The following is a 17,574-nucleotide window of genomic DNA, read 5'->3' on the forward strand; positions in this document are numbered from 1 at the left end:
GTTAAATTGGATCTCATTCATATAATACTGTTCAGAATTGTGAACATTTCAATTGTTTATTTTCCTTAAAATGGAAGTAACCAATGAATATAAAAGATATGTTTTATACTTTTTATTTTTAAGTGGTGAAAATGCTACAAATGCAGCCGAAAAAATAAATACTGTACATAATCAAATTGTAATTAGTGCAAGGACTGCGCAGAAGTGGTTTAAAAGATTTAGAAACAATGATTTTAGTGTGGAGGATAAGGCTCGTACTGGAAGACCCGTTGACTTTGATAATGATGCTCTCTCTGCACTAGTTGAAGCAGAACCATCTTTAACAGTTTATGAAATTGTGGAACATTTAAATTCATCCCATGGAACTGTTCATAGACACCTACAACAAATCAGAAAAGTTTCAAAGCTAGGAAAATGGATACCACATGAACTGTCAATAGCTAACCGACAACAACGTGTAAACATTTGCACGTCTCTTTTATCCCGTATTGCTTTAGAACCTTTTCTTGGTAGGCTGGTTACTGGAGACGAAAAATGGATCCTCTATAATAATGTGATGAGAAAAAGACAATAGGTGGATTGCAACAAGCAGCCAAAACAGACTGCAAAAGGTGGGTTGCATCCAAAAAAAATTCTTTTGTCTGTTTGGTGGGATATGTTAGATGTAATTCACTTTGTGCTGTTAGAACCTAATCAAACAATTACGGCTCAAATGTATTGTGAGCAATTAGAACGTTTAAATGAAAAATTGAAAAAAAATCGACCGTCGTTAGTGAACAGAAAGCAGGTTCTCTTGCAGCATAACAATGCCAGACCACACTGCAAAAATAACTGTACAGAAACTTGAAAGCTACAACTGGAAAATTTTACCTCATCCACCATATTCACCAGATATTGCTCCCAGTGATTATCATCTTTTTTGCAGTTTGCAGAATTTTTTAAAAGGGAAAACTTTTGAGGATGAGAACAATGTAAAAAAAGCTATTTCTGAATATTTTGATTCAAAACCGAAATCATTTTACGAAGACGGGATTAAAAAGCATCCATCAAGATGGCAAGAAATTGTACAAAATAATGGTGAATACATTATAGATTGAAATAAAATTTAATTAACATTTTTTGCTGCTTTTTTTGTAGATAAAAATACGCATGAACTTATGGACTAACCTGATATATATAAACAGGTGCCCAGAAAAATCCAAAATATGCACTAAACAAAATATTTCAGGCTCTAGTTAACTTTAGGCTAAAGTGCTATAATTTAAAAGCATATGGAATGCTGTAGGACATTTCATAATCTTTTTCTGTAAAATTGCAATGAAAAAAAAAAAAAAAATGCTTTACACAAAAAGTATATGACTTTTATATATTAAATAAAACATTAAGTAAAAAGTTTACAGTAAACCATTTTGCAAATGAAGAAACTGAAAACAGACTGTACTCTCCATTCCACAAATACTGCACTCTCTAATGTTTCAAGAGTGAATTACTATCACAGAAAAGAAAGACTGTACCACTGAAACTGAAAATTTAATGTATTTGACTCCACAACGCTTTGAAAACAAAAACATTAAATATCAAAAGAAACAGGTAATTCTGAACAAAATAGAGACACACAGATTACTGGCAAAGATGAAGCATGAAAGTTACTGCAAAAGTTCTCCGAAAAATTTTTCATTTTGGATGACAAATTTTATTTCATCTTCTTGCATTCAATGATCTATGATAATGATGGATTTGATATCTGCTCTACACTTGCCAATATATAGATTTTCAAGAAAAATAAATTTGAGGGCAAAATTTTGGTTTGGATTGCAATGAGACAAAGAACTGAATAAGCCCTAATCAGAAAATAAAGTTTTACTATCCAGTGATATTTAAATGAATGTATACAACAACAACGCCTTACATTTGAAAGAACTATTCTCAAGCAAATTATGTCTTTTGACTAGACCAAGCTCCCATTATGCCAAAACTGTATGGGATTATTAGCAACAACAAAATATCACATTTATCAAAAAGAAGGATAACCCTGTAAACATGCCAGAAATTAAGTAAAATCGAGGATTTTTGGGCAATTCTCAAGGCAGTCATTTACGAAAAAAGGTGGAAGTCAAAAAGCACATCAGGTGATCAAATATGCACTGATAAAACAAAGATTAACACTTGAATACCAGATATGCAGTACTGAGAACATACCTAAATGCAAAACATACTATTAAAGCTATTAATATTTATGTTGTCCCTATACTCACTTATTCTTTTGGAGTTATATACTGGACACACAGATCTTGAGCAACTCCAAACGAAAACAAGAACACATAATAAGCATAAATAATTCAAAATTATTCATAGAGACTAACTCTTCCTCGTAAAGGTGGCTATGGCCTGACTAATATAGTTAACCTGCACTACAAATTAATTCTGACACTGCAAGTTTTTCCACAAAATACAAGAAACATCAAGATTACATAAAGCTATAACTTTGACAATCAGTAACATGCCTTCAAACTTACACTCTGAGCACCTGGACATAGTTCAACACATAAATAACAGACATCAATAAGCAGTCATGGGTTCAAACGGCACTTCATGGCTGGCATGCCTACAACATAGCTCAGGACTACGTTGATAAAATGTGTCAAACTACTGGCTGACTAGGTCTTGCCTGTTTGGAGAGACACAGAAATTTATATTTGCCATTCAATATCAAGCTATAAACACTAAATACTACAGAATACATTCTGAAGGATACATCATTCATATATGATTCTTGGAGAAAATGTCCGATTCTGTCAGAAACAATACAGCATATAACTTCTGGTTGCAAGTTCTTAGCACAGATTATATATAATTATTTACATAGGTGTAATCAAATAGTAAATATAATACAAGAGACTACATACAAACACAGTTTATTAAAACACCCAGGTACTATAATACAAATATACTTCATAGGCAGTATTAGAAAATGACAGATAAAATTTACTCTAACACTTCATTACAATAGATTTGAAATCACTTTCATTGACAAATACAAATAGAATTGTTTACATACAGAAATCTCCATTCTAAACACTCATAACATGAAAAATATTCACAATGAAAAAATCAACAAGTATATTCCACTCACCCAAGAAATAAGGCAGCTGTAGAGGATGGATAAGTGCTATTCCACATACACTAAACAAAAGTCTAGAAACGTTAAACCTTAAAAAAACATACATGACACTACAGAAAGCCACAATATTGAACACATGTCACAAAGTTAGGAAATTTCTAGATGTTGACACATGTCAAGAACACAGAAGCTTAATGTTACACTTGTTTGGATAGCTATACTTTGACTTCAGTCATGCATAGCACTTAGCACCGGTATCAGCTAAATGTGACATAATAATAGATAGAAAAACTAAAAGATTCTCTGGGAGGAAAAAAAAAATATAAAGGAAAATAATTGTTACTGTCAATATGACAATATGAATTACTATATTTTAAGAAACAGTTTTTAATAATCATTTTGAACTGTTTTTCAAATTTAGTAGTAATCAGTAGTTAAGTTTTACTTTATTATCTGTACATTACAGAAAATATAAACATACTATTCAAGTTTTCATTATTGATTAATATATTTAAATGTTTTGAAATATTTAACTGTTCTACCACTAATCTTATAATATAATCAAGATGGGTTGATAATAATAATAATAAGCACAGAGCCCAAATGGTTAGGAGTTGAAAGTTGAAATTTGGTACACAGTTAGGATACGTCACGAGAACGTACATTAAGAAGGAATTTTTCAAAATCCCCCCGCAGGAGAGAGGGAGGATTAAGGATTACCCCAAACCTCAGATTTTACTGTACAATTTTAAATGAAAGTTTTTGTGGGAAATCGAACATATTTTTAGACTTATCTAAAAATTTTCTAATTAATCTCGGAAGAGGGGGACGAAATTCTTGCACCCAGTGAAAACGGGTAAGATGGGCTATAATGTAATAATCTTAATCTTGGCCATTGTTACTTTTTGCCCGAGCAAAAAGTAACAATGACCGGGCTCATCTGCTAGTTATAAATAATTACTTATCAAATGATAATGCTGGATTATCAAGCTATACAAAAATACAAATATTACATAACTGGGCTGAAGATACGCGATTAAGTCATCATCTTGTATTAAATTTGATAACAAAAATTAATTTAAATACTTTTGAATATTCTGGAAGAAAATACAAACAAAAACATCTAAGATGTAAAAAACTTGTGCCAAGTAAAAACTTATCACAATTTAAACAACAGTCAAAATTTTTCTTAGGAGTTTTTCTTTGGATAAGATAAGTTTGGCACTTCAAAGCAGTATTCATAAGACTTGCAACATCATTTTTACTTGTACTATTCCAAGTGCCAGAAGCTTATCTTTACAAAAAGGAAAAAAAAAAAATATGAAGAACAATTTTGACTGTTGTCTAAATTTGATATAAGTTTTTACTTGGAACAATTTTTTATATCTCAGATGTTTTTGTTTAGATATCAATTGTTTTTTGATTGATGAAGACTTGAAAGTGTTTTTATTCTGAAAGAAATACAGATACTCTGATTTTAATTTATTATTTATTAATTTCAAGAAATCATAAATTGTTGTATGTAAGGTTTTCTAAGAATAAATTGTTTGTTTGTTTGTTTTGTTAATTTGTGGCAATGTAACACTTGGGCAGTCTGCCTAGGGGATGCCTTCCAGGGGGTCTTTTTAAGGGTAACTGGCCCCTATTTAGGCATTACAGACATGGAGAAAACCTGGAAAATTCAACATGACCAGCCTGTCCTGGCAAGGCGCAAACTCACGACCGAACTCCCAACGTTTAGGGAACAAAACTGCTTGGCCACTGGTGGGCCCTAAGAATAAGTATGTCTCATCTAATCAACTTGAAGTAATAGCCTCTGCTCGGTCGAATGGCACTACAGAGTACTAAGAGACGATGTTCTAATCATAGGCTGGTCCATCGCCCGGTGGGCACAGAGCTCCTAGATACTGAAAATCGGTCCAGGGATAAGTGCTCTGGCTTTGACTCTGGCTTGGGCTAGGGTTCTGGTGGGTCCAGAGGGCCACCAATCCTAATGCCTTCCTTGCCTTCATCGCTCCCAAGTCCGACCCTCTAACATTAACATACGTTTCAGTGCGGTCAGGGCCGCACATTAGGGCACTCTACCAGAGGAGAGGGATACTCTCTGAACGGGCAGTGGGGTCCCCTTCCCAGCAAAAGGGGGACCCAGCCTGATGTAAACTCCAAGCTTAGAGGTCAAAAAGACCGAGAACTGTTTCCATCATATCCTTTAAAGTCTCAAAGTTTCCTTTACTTGCTGCAAGCATTTTAAGTACTTGGTCTGCGGGCTTTGTCCAGTCAATGTGACTAGCCCTCACACACTCGTGTGAGGGCTAGTCCTCCGTATGGGGGCACTCAAGTACATAGTGCCTCGTGTCGCCACGCAGGCACCCACAGGAGCAGCAACCATTCATACATCTGAATCTGGACATGTAATGGGGAAACTTCCCGTGTCCTGTTAGGATTTGGGTCAGCTTCCAATTACAACTGATCAGAGTTAGGCCAACTTCTGGCACGAAGGCAGAGGTTGACCTACCTACTGTACTGAGGTTCCAGCACTCTTGCCAGTGAGTCATTGATCATTGCAGTAGAGTACCTTTTATGTGACTAGCCGTTGGTGCTACCTTCTCCGTCATAAATGGGCCCCTGGCTCCCGCCTTGGCCAGTTGGTCGGCACGCTCGTTGCCCAGGATTCTGATGTGGCCTCAGACCCAGCACAGGGCAAGACGTCATTTGTGCCTCGCCCTCAGTACGCTACCTCTGATCTCTAGTACAAACTCATCCCTGTGGTACCCGTCGCGCAGTGCCTGAAGCAAAATAGGTATGTATAGACATTTTGCATTCCATGGCCATTTACTTTTTTCTACTACAATATCATTGCATTCTATCCATTCATTGTTTTCTTTGAACATGCAAGTGTAATGCCACTTTGCAATTCACATCTGCAGGTGTAAATGATGATAGAACAAAAAGTTAAAATCTTAGAACAATTTTGTTTTAAATTACAGATCAAATGTGCAAAGTTGTGCATGTCAAATGCATTGAATTAAGCAAGCTCAAATAGCACTCTCCAGGCTGTGAGATAGAGTCTGTATCTTTAAAGTTAATAGCCATTTCTTTCCTGAAGGCTTTGTACATTTATACTCTTTCCAAATGTTTCAGCCAAGGCACTATTTTCTCTCAATGGAATCTTATTTCTAAAAAGTAAGAAAATTGTAGGGTTTCTTATAAAAACAATTCTGTGTGTACTACATCAGGCTATCTCCTTATAGATGGAACAAAGAGCCTTGTTGTATGTGATTACTATACTGTGTGACAAAACTGCCTCAGCTGAAACACTAGAAAGGATAGAAATCTACAAAGTCTTCAAGAGAAGGACGGCATGAATATAGATAGTTGACTTATATGTTACTTTAGACCTATAATCATAAAATTTAGCTAAATCTTTGTAGAGGAAATTGCTGTAAACTTTGATGATAGTGTGAGGTTGCAGAGTTGCACTTAAAGTCAGAAGAAAAGAAAAGTGTCAATTCATATATGGGTATGACAGACACAGAGTCAGACTCAACAGTTACAAAAAAATTGTCCAGATTTATTTAAATACAAAAATAAAGTTACAAGAATAATATTCTGGATCTGCAGGTGAAGATTATAAATCTTCAGGTTCTTTTTTTTCTAAAGAAAAAGAATCCCAAGAGAAGAATCCTTCAGAGTTGACTGCACCAAGGTGTTGTTGTGAGAAGGTCTGTTGGGAAGGTGATAATCAGTCCAGTTTGAGCCAAAGATGAAGTGGAGAATTTAACCAAGGAAGATGCTGCACAATGAGAAGTCAGAGAGAGAAGTTCTCTGTGTCCTTAAAATCAGAAATTTATCATTTATGGTCCCAGATCAACCATTTTGATTAGCTATTTTTCCTCATCCCCACTTTTTAATTGGTCATCACTTAGTACTAAGTGTAACAAGATCTGAACTCAGATCATGAGATGAGTCAAAATTGATATTTAATTTGATTCCAACCAGAGATAGTTGATCTTAGTACTTACATTGTTTAGTTTTCCTTTGTCTAATTTCTCAGAAAAGGTTTTTTCCCCCCTCTAATAAATTTAATATTTCCTTTTATGGACAAAAATTATAGTTTATAATATTAACAAATTTACAGATTTTTAGATTTTAGTGTGGTTCTGGAACATTTCTAGAGCCTCACATTAGAAACAATGATGTTATCTATGTTTATCTCTAAATATATTTAAACTTGTCATTATGTTGCAACCTAACATGATGATGTAAAGTCTGGTCAGTGCTCAGCAATGGCCGAATGCTGATACATCATTTAGTAAAATCATTATAAAAAGTTTTTATTTGCATAAATCTGAGCTTTTGTTATTCTGAATAACATTTTGAATAAAATTCATTTGTTTCAATGCAGTTTTATCCTTATAAGCCATAAAATTGAAATAGCTCTTTTGGAAACACCCATGAACTTTGACTTATAACAAGATGACAACTGATAACAAGAAAAGCTTAAGTGTAAAATTTGAGCTTTCTAGACCCAATAGTTTTTCTCTACAAGCATCTGCAGTGCCAGATGAAGAAAAAAAGAAAATACAGCTTCTTTGGTGATTTTTATATCTTTCAATCGCTTATATTCCAGAAAGTTTTATAGAAAATCTTGACATTTTGCACACTACCTAAGAAAGCAATTATCTTTCAAATGAGATATTCAGTATTACTTAGATTTTCGGTATTTTGGGGGGAGAGAAATCGACCCCCAATAATTGGCAACTCTGATTCCTGTATATATAGTCAGTCAGTGACTTTTACTTTCCTGGCTGTTATATATAACAGAGGGAAAGTACAGCAATCAGTCAAAAAATGACCCCCAAGATTTTTACATTTTTGGACCCAGGGGACTTTGAAACATCAAGATATGCAAAAAAAAATTTGAGAGGGTTCTGTATGTACGGATGTTAGTCTCTCTCTGTGTATGTGTGTGAGGGGGCATAATTTTGTCCATCTTCTTTAAAGCTTAGTAATTCCTGTGCTTTTTGTCAAAAATTTCTGAAATTTTGCAGGGAGGTTTGTTTATTAGGAGACTGATGCTATTAAATTTTAGTGATTAAAGATTGAGGGGGTAAGGAGATAAAGGGGGTCATATGTATCTGCAGTAGGGTCAGACTTAATGATGGTTTTACTCATTATTAGCATTTACAATTTTTTTTTATAAAACCCATCCCTAGCCTCAAAATTGTTTTTTTTTGTCATTTTATAATAGTTAAAAATATAAAAGGTTTTTAAAAATAAAATATCATAACAGATGACACCACCAAATGTTGCCAGGAAAGGAAAGGTAAGCAATTTGTTGCTGGATTTTTTTTATTTGGTGGGGAGTCACTGCCTTGACTCTCGACATCAGTATATATTTTCTTCCAGAACATTCTTAAGTAATTAATTAATTTTTAAATTTTTCCAATGTAAAAGCTTAAAGTTGGCTGAATGCCTGCCAGGATCATGGACTCATAGTTGTCTCAGTTGGCATGACAACAGACTGTATGGTTATATCTTCTAAATTAATTGATATGAAAGCAAAGATTGGACAGAGCTGCAGGTAGTGTAATTGGTAACACATCTGTATACAAACCAGAAGTTGTGAGTGTGAGTCCTGGATTAATCTCTTCTTTCAAAATATTCTAAATTAATTAATTTAATTCTTATTATTAAATTTAACACAAGATAGTAACTTAATTGCCTACCTTTAATCCAAATTACATAATATCTGTATATTTAATTAGCCAAGTTATAAGCCAATAATCTTACTTATAATCAAATGATAAAGTCATGTTTTAATTATAAAAAAATTTATATAATTATGAGCATTATATTTTATGCTTGAAATAAGAAAAAATAAATTTCCAAAACCACTAAGTTCTTTAGATTTTAGCTTAAAAATGAAAGACCATAATATTTTAAACAGATTTCAAGTCTTGCTTTAATAACTTCGGTTAAAAATACAGAAAAAAATAACAATATATATAACAGTAAATATTTCATATTTACATATTACATATATTTTTGTTTACAACAAACATATTTTTGTTTAATTCTTTTTGCCTCTACATCCTTACTTTTATTAATTTCTGTTTTTATCCTTGTCTACTTTGGACTTTGTTTCTTAACAGGACTTATTACACTGTGTAGTGTAGTTTCCATATAGCAAATAAAGGAGAACTTATCAGAAAAATCAAAACGAAATATCTTTATTTTCACCTTATATTGTTTTGATTTTTCTAAGTTCTCCTCTATTTACTATACAGAAACTACACCAGTGTAATAGGTCCTATTAATAAACAAAGTTTAAAGTAGACAACGATAAAAACAGAAATTACTTTTGTTTATTTTATTTTGTATAAATATTATAAATAAATTGCTAATTAATTATTAAATTAAAAAGTATTATTATTAATACTGTATAAGAATATGTAATTGTATAACATTTATAGTCTTATGTACTTTCTGATTTGACATTCTATAATTGATTATTCCATAGATTAGTTCTGAATATGTGATTTTAAAATATCAAAAATTGTTGTCTTATCATTATTGTTCTTAGAATAAATGTAGACACAAAAGATAATCATCATTAAACAAGATAAAAATTAGGATTTTAATTGGATTAACACTAACAGAAAACATAATTGTTATTTACTTAAACTATCAGAGTCAATCTTTATTAATACTTCGTACCATGCTAAAATTATTTATTTCCAATGCTTATTTCAGGCAGCCAAAATATTAATGTACAGAAACAATTTTGTATCACATTCTAACCATTCGATTTTTAAACTGAGGGTGTTCCAATAGGAATAAAAACATTCCTGTACAGTACATTAATATTTTGAATGCTTGAATAAGTATTACAAATAATAACTTTTATTAAAATCTTATAACATCATTCAGCATTTTTTCACAGAATACTAAAGTGAGCAGCTATCCATATTCATGAGAATTTTGTTTTTAATTTTAAATTCTCTAATGATTTCACAGGTTATCCAAATTTAATAATATATAAACAATTTAACTGATAATAAGTTTATATATTTTTTAACTTGCTTATACTCATAGGCCTGATTAAATTTATATAATAATTTAATCAGAATTAAATTCAATATTTCTTATCATTTTTTACAGATAATTTAATAATTAAAACTGATTTTAGATTTCCTTTACAGGGGTGCTGTCTGACTGTCGTAGCTTTTGGTGTGAATTTTTTTGCTCTTTGATTTGATTCACTTTTGTTTTCTTCTGGAAAAATGTTAAGAGTTTTTGTATCGGAAGAGAAAAACATTTTCGCCACAATCTAAAGGTAGATCGCCACAAAATGTAAGAAAATGTCTCAGATGAGTCAACAGAACAGTTGATCTTGTCTTATATAAGTGCCAAAAAGGAGATTAACATTCAAGAAGGAATTTGACTCTTGTTGAAACTGCAAGCTTCTTTAAATAGTAAATTAGAAACACTTTTGAACTGTTTAGACAGAATGGATTGAGAATATAGATACAGCATTGGTAGATGTCGAATCTAGGCTATCTGTCCTTGAAACTAATAGAGAAAAAGGCTATGTTAAAAGTGACAAATCCAAATGCAGAAATTAATGTAATCTGCATGAAAAGTTAATGAAATTAGAAGATAAAGAAAAAAGGAATAATATTGAAATCTCAGTCATAGAGGACAACAATAAATTGGATGCTTGTTCAGTTAGGGGTTCAAAACTTCTCAAGGATAAATTAAAGGTTACAGATGTCAATATTAAACATGCTTTTAGGATTGGAAAATTTAAACCTAATATAAAAAAAGACTGACTATTTGTGAACTGATTTTGAAAATAAATTAAAAGTTTATAAAAATGTTAGTAATTTAAAAGGCCTAAATATATTCATTAATGATGAGTATTATACGAGTACCAGAACTGTCAGAAACAAACTAAGACTGCATGGAAAAGAAATACATTTAAAAGGCGATTGATAGATGAAAAAATATTTTGCTTGTAATTACAAAAGTGAAATTTTCCAAGATGGAGAATAGTCTTTTTTAGAAATATAATTTATAATGATAAACAGCATAATAACATAAACAACAAAAATGACCAATATGATGATCTGTATTTGGATAAAGATGATAATATGAAACTTCTCTTCTACAATATTGTAGGTTCACATAATAAATACTGTTTCCCTAATTTCTGGAATCTGATATACAAAATGGATATATTCTGTCTGGTGGAAACATGGCATAAATCTTCAGTAGTTGAATCAATGTTCTCTGATGATTACAAAATTTATCATCAGATATCTCATAGCCATGATGGACGTGGAAGACCCAGTGGAGGCTTACTTGTTGGGCTTAGATTAAATACAGTATCTGCACATTAAATAAAGCCAACCACTGTCGTATGCTATATGGCAGTGGTTGGCTTTAGTATTATATAGTATTATATTTAGTATTATAATGTATCGGGTTTTAATAGGATTGTTTGTTTAAATAATTAATAGTGTTAAATATAAAAGTTTATTGAGTAATACATGAATTCCTTTGGAAAGATGGTTCAATTATTATGCTACTAGATTCTCTAAAAAACATTGTTTACTCATTAATGATGAACAATTGTCAACATATGAATATAGTGTTTCCAATAGAATTGGAATGTTTTACAGATTTTACACTAGAGAAGCTAAAAGGAGCTATTAACCATTTTAAATCTGGTACCTCATCTGGAATTGATTTTATTAAAACATAATATTTAAAGTGTTTTTCAGAAAATTTTCTTCTTACATCATTGGAAGTTTTTAACTCCAATAAAAGAATTTCTACTTTCCAGGAAAAATGGACTGAATCTTTGATTACTTCAATATACAAAAAAAGGCAATAAGAATGACCCAAAAATTATTGGCCTATATCTTTGGTCCCTGTAATTGGTAAACTATTTATGTCTTTATTAAATAAAAAATTAGAAGATTGGATTAATAAATACAATATTTTGTGTCAGGAGCAAGCAGGTTTTCGATCTGGCTGATCTTGCCAAGATCAAATATTTGTTTTAAATGCATTTTGGTAATTGAAATTGCAAAAAAAGAACTTTATGCCATTTTTGTAGATTTTAGATCTGCTTTTGATACCGTTAATCATAAAGTTTTATGGTCTCTACTAGAAAGAATGGGTATGAATAAACAGTTTCTTGGTCTTATAATTGACATATACAGCTGACCCTTGATAATCCGACGCTTTTGTAATCCAACATACTTCCCATCAAGGTCACCGCAGTCCCCGTCCCGTTACGTGTCTGCTTGCACAGAAGGATATCGCAACATGAATCTCCCCACCCAATTCTTACACAATGACACACATTTCTTGTGTTTTCCATGAGCAGTTCTGTACGTACTGTACTATTTATGCCTATACATACTGTATGTACATTTATTGACTTCCATATTTCTTTTAATAAACATGTTTTAGTTAACTGAAATGGGTGTTTCATTTCCATATTAACCTAGGCAGCATTTTACTCATAAAATGTAGGAATATTGTAGGCTACTGCTAGCAAAACAATGCCAAATATGTAATCACTTTCGGTAATCCAGACACTTTTGGTAATCTGACACCCCTTTGGTCCCATACCTGTCGGATTATCAAGAATCAGCTGTACTCCAAAGCCATAGCAAGAGTAAAAATTTTAGCCAAAACGACTGATTCATTTTGTATTGACATTGGAGTTTTGCAGGGTGAGATAAGTTCTGAGCCTACTGCTTTTTAATTTATGTGTTAATGGTTTGATAGTGCAACTTGCTAAATCTGACCTACCTGGGATTTCTCTCTCTGATCAAGTTGAGTTACATGTACTAATATATGTTGGTGACATTGTAATTCTTGCTGATATTCCACAAATATTACAAAAGAAAAATCACAATTCTAGAGGAATTCTGTTGTGACAATAAATTAACTATAAATGTCTCAAAAACAAAAGTGACGGAGTTCAAGAAAGGTAATAGACTATCACCCAGAGAGAGATGGTCTTTTAACAATCAGCCTATATGAGTTGTTTCGAATTACATATACCTGGAAGTATTATTTCTATCTGCTGGACAGTTTTTATAGGCTAAAAATTATAGTATTCATAAGGCTAAAATGGCACTGGGTTCTATGTGGCCTATTCTTTAAAAAGCTAAAATTAATTCTGCTCATTTATATAAAATTATTTCAATCAATGATTTCATCTGTACTACTTTATGCTGCTTCTGTATGGGCAATTACTTATCACAATAAAATGGAGATTGTTCTTGCTTTATATCTTTGAAGAATTTTCATGTTATACCATGCATTGAAAAATCTATTAGATCAACATGGTTTCATATTTCTATGGTTGTCTCAAGGTCCTCATTTGATCAAAAGTTATCAAACATTAATCATAAAAGTGTGTTGGGAACAGAGCATACAAGAATATTGGTCTTTGCTGGAAAGGAACAAGCATTTTCAATTATATTGTATTTTTAAAACAACTTATGTGTGTAAAGATTATTTGTATATGGACATAAATTATCATATAAAACATTTAATTCTACAGCTGAGATGTGATCAAAATTAAATTTTGACATATAACATTAAACTAATAATAGACTCTGAGAGAATTTGTAGTAAATGTAGTTTTCAAAAATGTGAAACTTGGGAACATGTGTTCTTTCACTGTATCAAATTTGAAACAAATAGGAAAAAGTATTTGACAAGATTTAAAATCCTGGAAAGATATAATTAATTTATCCTGTTTTCAAAAAATGATTATTTTTGTGTTATCCTGTACTAAATTATTTAATTAATTTGTTAAAATTTTACTAATTTCAGATTTACATCATATGTATAAAAATAATTATTATTGTGTATTATTGTTTAGTATTAAGCTATTATATTAATTTGTTAAATTTGTTACTAACTTCAGTTTTTACGTTATTCTCCCCTTGTAATGAACTAAGGTTCATACAATAAAGAATTGAATTGAATTGATTTCCTTTACAATAAATTTTTTGTTTTTCCTTTTTAAGTCTTTCCACCTTGTGGGCACCAAGGAGACCTTTTTTCTTATACCCATTGTAAATTTGGCCAGGTCCACAATGGGGAGAGCCAAGTAATGAAGGATAGGTTCTGATTCATCCAGAACTAACTGTCCAAGAAAAATTTCCAAGGAGATGCTTGTCCAGATTGAATTCCAGGTCTACAAAGTAGTAGGTTGATACCTTAACCATTTTAGCCATCCAGCTGTCAATGTTGTTGCTTATTTTGGTTAGTGATAATGTAAAATTTATCCAGATTATAAGCAGATTCCAATCAACCATATAAAAATAAATATTAGCCTATATGAACAAAAGAGATTGTCTAGCATTGCATAAGTATATGCAAATGATACATTACTGTAAATGTCATAGTAAAACTAAAGTAAATTAATTCATTCAAAAAAGGATCTATACGATAGATCTGCAGTAATACACAGAAATTTTCCAAACATAAAGGAATTATACTCATAACCGCTATTGTGAAATGATTATACTTTACAGGGAAATGAGACAAATGCACAAGAACCATATATAGATTCCATGAATGCTTTCACAGCTGCATCAATTGTTACACATTACAACAATTCTGAATGTAATATGTTACTTGATGCAAACTTATAGCAATGTCAGGAATTATAGTCCAAATTGCTCTTGTCTTCATGACATTGAAGTTTTGACATACTTCCATGTATATCCACATACAAGCATACATAAAAGTGAAGAAATGGGAACTGCAGTAATAACAAATATATTGAATTTTATGTCATCTTGATATGCACTATCTACAACTGGCACAACATGTAGGAGATAAAGGACAGCAATTTAGCTTTACAACATGATGTTAAATTTATGTCAGGACAAACCATAACTGTTTGACCCCATGAGCCCATGACATGATGAAGCATCTTTTCCAGAATGGAGTGTGGAACTGCAAAATGTGCATTATTGGGCACAACATCTTCCATAATATATTCAAAATACACAACACAAGTTGTTTTACACTAAATGTCTGATATAGTGTCTGATCTAGAGTGAGCAGGTTCTTGGTCCTGTATTTATTGATAGCACTCAGACTAGTGACTGCTATCTTAACATTCTATAACAGTGGATGAATGATTTGATGAATTTCTGTTGAAGTAACAGTGGCAGGTTTGGTATCAGCAGATTGTGCAGTAGCTCATTCTTGGACAAATATGTCAATAACTGAGAGAGGTTTGCCAACTGATGGATAAGACAATGCAGTTCTGTTCCATAGCCATATTTTTCACACTTGACCATTCCTGTGTTTTTAGAAATGATACATACAGGATCTACATTCCCCTAAACTCTAGGAATCTATGGAGATAAAAGAGGGTGACATGGAGTGCATTAATATACAGAATGCACATAATGACAAGTGAGGAGCAAAATTTCACTAATGATATTATCTAAAAAGGCTTGGAAGGAGATATGGATGTACTGACCTATGTTTAATAGTACTCTCAGCAAATCTTGATGGGATATTACAAGGAGGGAGAGAAAGAATAGAGCTTGCTAGGCTGATCACTTGGCAATCCAGTATGAATGTTTTAAGAAAGGTTTCTAGAGGAAACTTGAGTGAAGGACAAAGAAAAAAAAAAGGTGTTTGTAACAAGACAGTTTTTTTTATATTTTTTGAAATGAGAAAGAAAAAGCAATGGTCTAAAATGCTTCTCTGAGAGAAGGGAGAGGAGTGTACAAATAAACAAATCTCATAATTAACATTTATTTTTGATACTGAAATTGACAAAAAAAAAAAAAAAATTAAATACAATGTCTCTATCTTGTGTTTAAAACTTTTCTACATTTATTTATTTAAACCACTTTAGAATAAAAATTCAATAATAAAATTTCTTATACTGAAACATTATGATCATAGGGGGAAATGATTATTTTCTGTATAAACAGAACATCTTATTCATTAAATGTCATAGCTATACTAATAATAATCTGAAATTTATCTTATAGTATATGATTACAGATATCTTGGTTTTATATAATTAAAATATATTGATACTCATCTAACATACTAAATTAAACTTTGGTATGTATGAATAATCATAATCAATATACTGCTATCAAATATAATGTACTGTTAATATAAAAGTAAGAAATACATTAAAATTCATACAAAAAAAAATATTATTCACTTTTATAACCACTCAAAAGCTGTTTTAGGTGAATAAAACAAAATGTTACATCCTTCAAATCTGATGTTCATCCAAGTTCAAGAATTACTCAGAAGACAATTTTATTCTCAGATGTTTTATTTAAATGTAGTTTGGATCGGCATTTTCTATGATCCCTCTTCGGTAAAGTTACAATCTGCGACAGAGCTCATACCAATTTTTCGGACCTCGCCAGCATCAATCACGGTAACGATCCCCGAAACAAATTTTGGATTCAAAGGACACAACATTTCGTTTTATTCGTCCAAAAAACCCACTTTTAACTGGTTCTAAAAGCAAATGATCTGGCAAATATTGGTAATTTTAGCTTCATACTAGAATTATTCTTCTTTTCCTCCGGCAGCCGATTAAATTATCATCGATTCTTAATACCGATCACATTAATCGGATATCCATTTAGAGCCCTATTTTCGTAGCCGTTTTATAACAATTACGGGCGTCCGCCGGATCCCACACCCGCACTTGTTAGAAAATAGGAACCTAAAACGACACCCGACTAACACGGTTGGTATTAAGAATCAACAATAAAAAATACATTCTTAATAACAATAATAGATTTACACTTATTTACCATAGTTTAATTACTACTAATAATTATTCAAAAAGCTGTAATTTCATTAAAAACTATAAAGAAAAATTTAGCAAATGAAAGAAATCAGACAAAAGATAAAGACAATTTTAATAATTTAGCATTTGTGGCTATAATATGTATTTTTTTTTTTTTTTTTTTTTTTACATAATTTTCGCAAATCATCACACTACGTTGATTTAATAGCAAATTTTGTCGCAGTAATCTCCATCCATCTTTTAACATTTTTATTAATTAAACGTAAAGCCGTTTAAGTAATCGAATTACATATTTAAACGAACTTGGATTGAAATTTTAATAAGAAATCGCTTTATAATATCGAATAAGCCTATTAAAATAGCCGAAGATTCCGTCGGAAAAATGTTGTTTTTAATTGACTTGTTAGTTTACTGCGCCACGGACAGACGAAATAATGAATTTGATTTACATATTACAACTTTGTCTTACCAGAAGGGACGTAATCTTCGTCGGTCGAACTTTGTTCTTCGAAATCGGGTTCGATCTCCATTTCTTCAACAAGTAAATATTTGAAAAATTTCAAATTGATTTAGAAATTTAAAATATCGATAGATATAATTTTTATTG

General features: G+C 31.6%; 1 protein-coding gene across 2 annotated transcripts in view; it reads right to left on the minus strand.

The window, feature by feature from the left end:
* Positions 1–17,574, minus strand: part of LOC136980188 (craniofacial development protein 1) — a 46,153-nt gene extending 28,579 nt beyond the window's left edge. For both annotated transcript variants that reach the window (XR_010881512.1, XM_067276249.1), the window contains exon 1: positions 17,437–17,574. Coding sequence is in view for 1 of the 2 variants with exons in the window: in XM_067276249.1 (XP_067132350.1) it covers positions 17,437–17,497 (61 nt within the window). In the remaining variant the exon portion in view is untranslated. The remainder of the gene's footprint in view (positions 1–17,436) is intronic.

Source organism: Centruroides vittatus, unplaced genomic scaffold, assembly GCF_030686945.1.
Source record: "Centruroides vittatus isolate TY-2023 unplaced genomic scaffold, ASM3068694v2 contig_680, whole genome shotgun sequence".
Lineage (NCBI taxonomy): Eukaryota > Metazoa > Arthropoda > Arachnida > Scorpiones > Buthidae > Centruroides > Centruroides vittatus.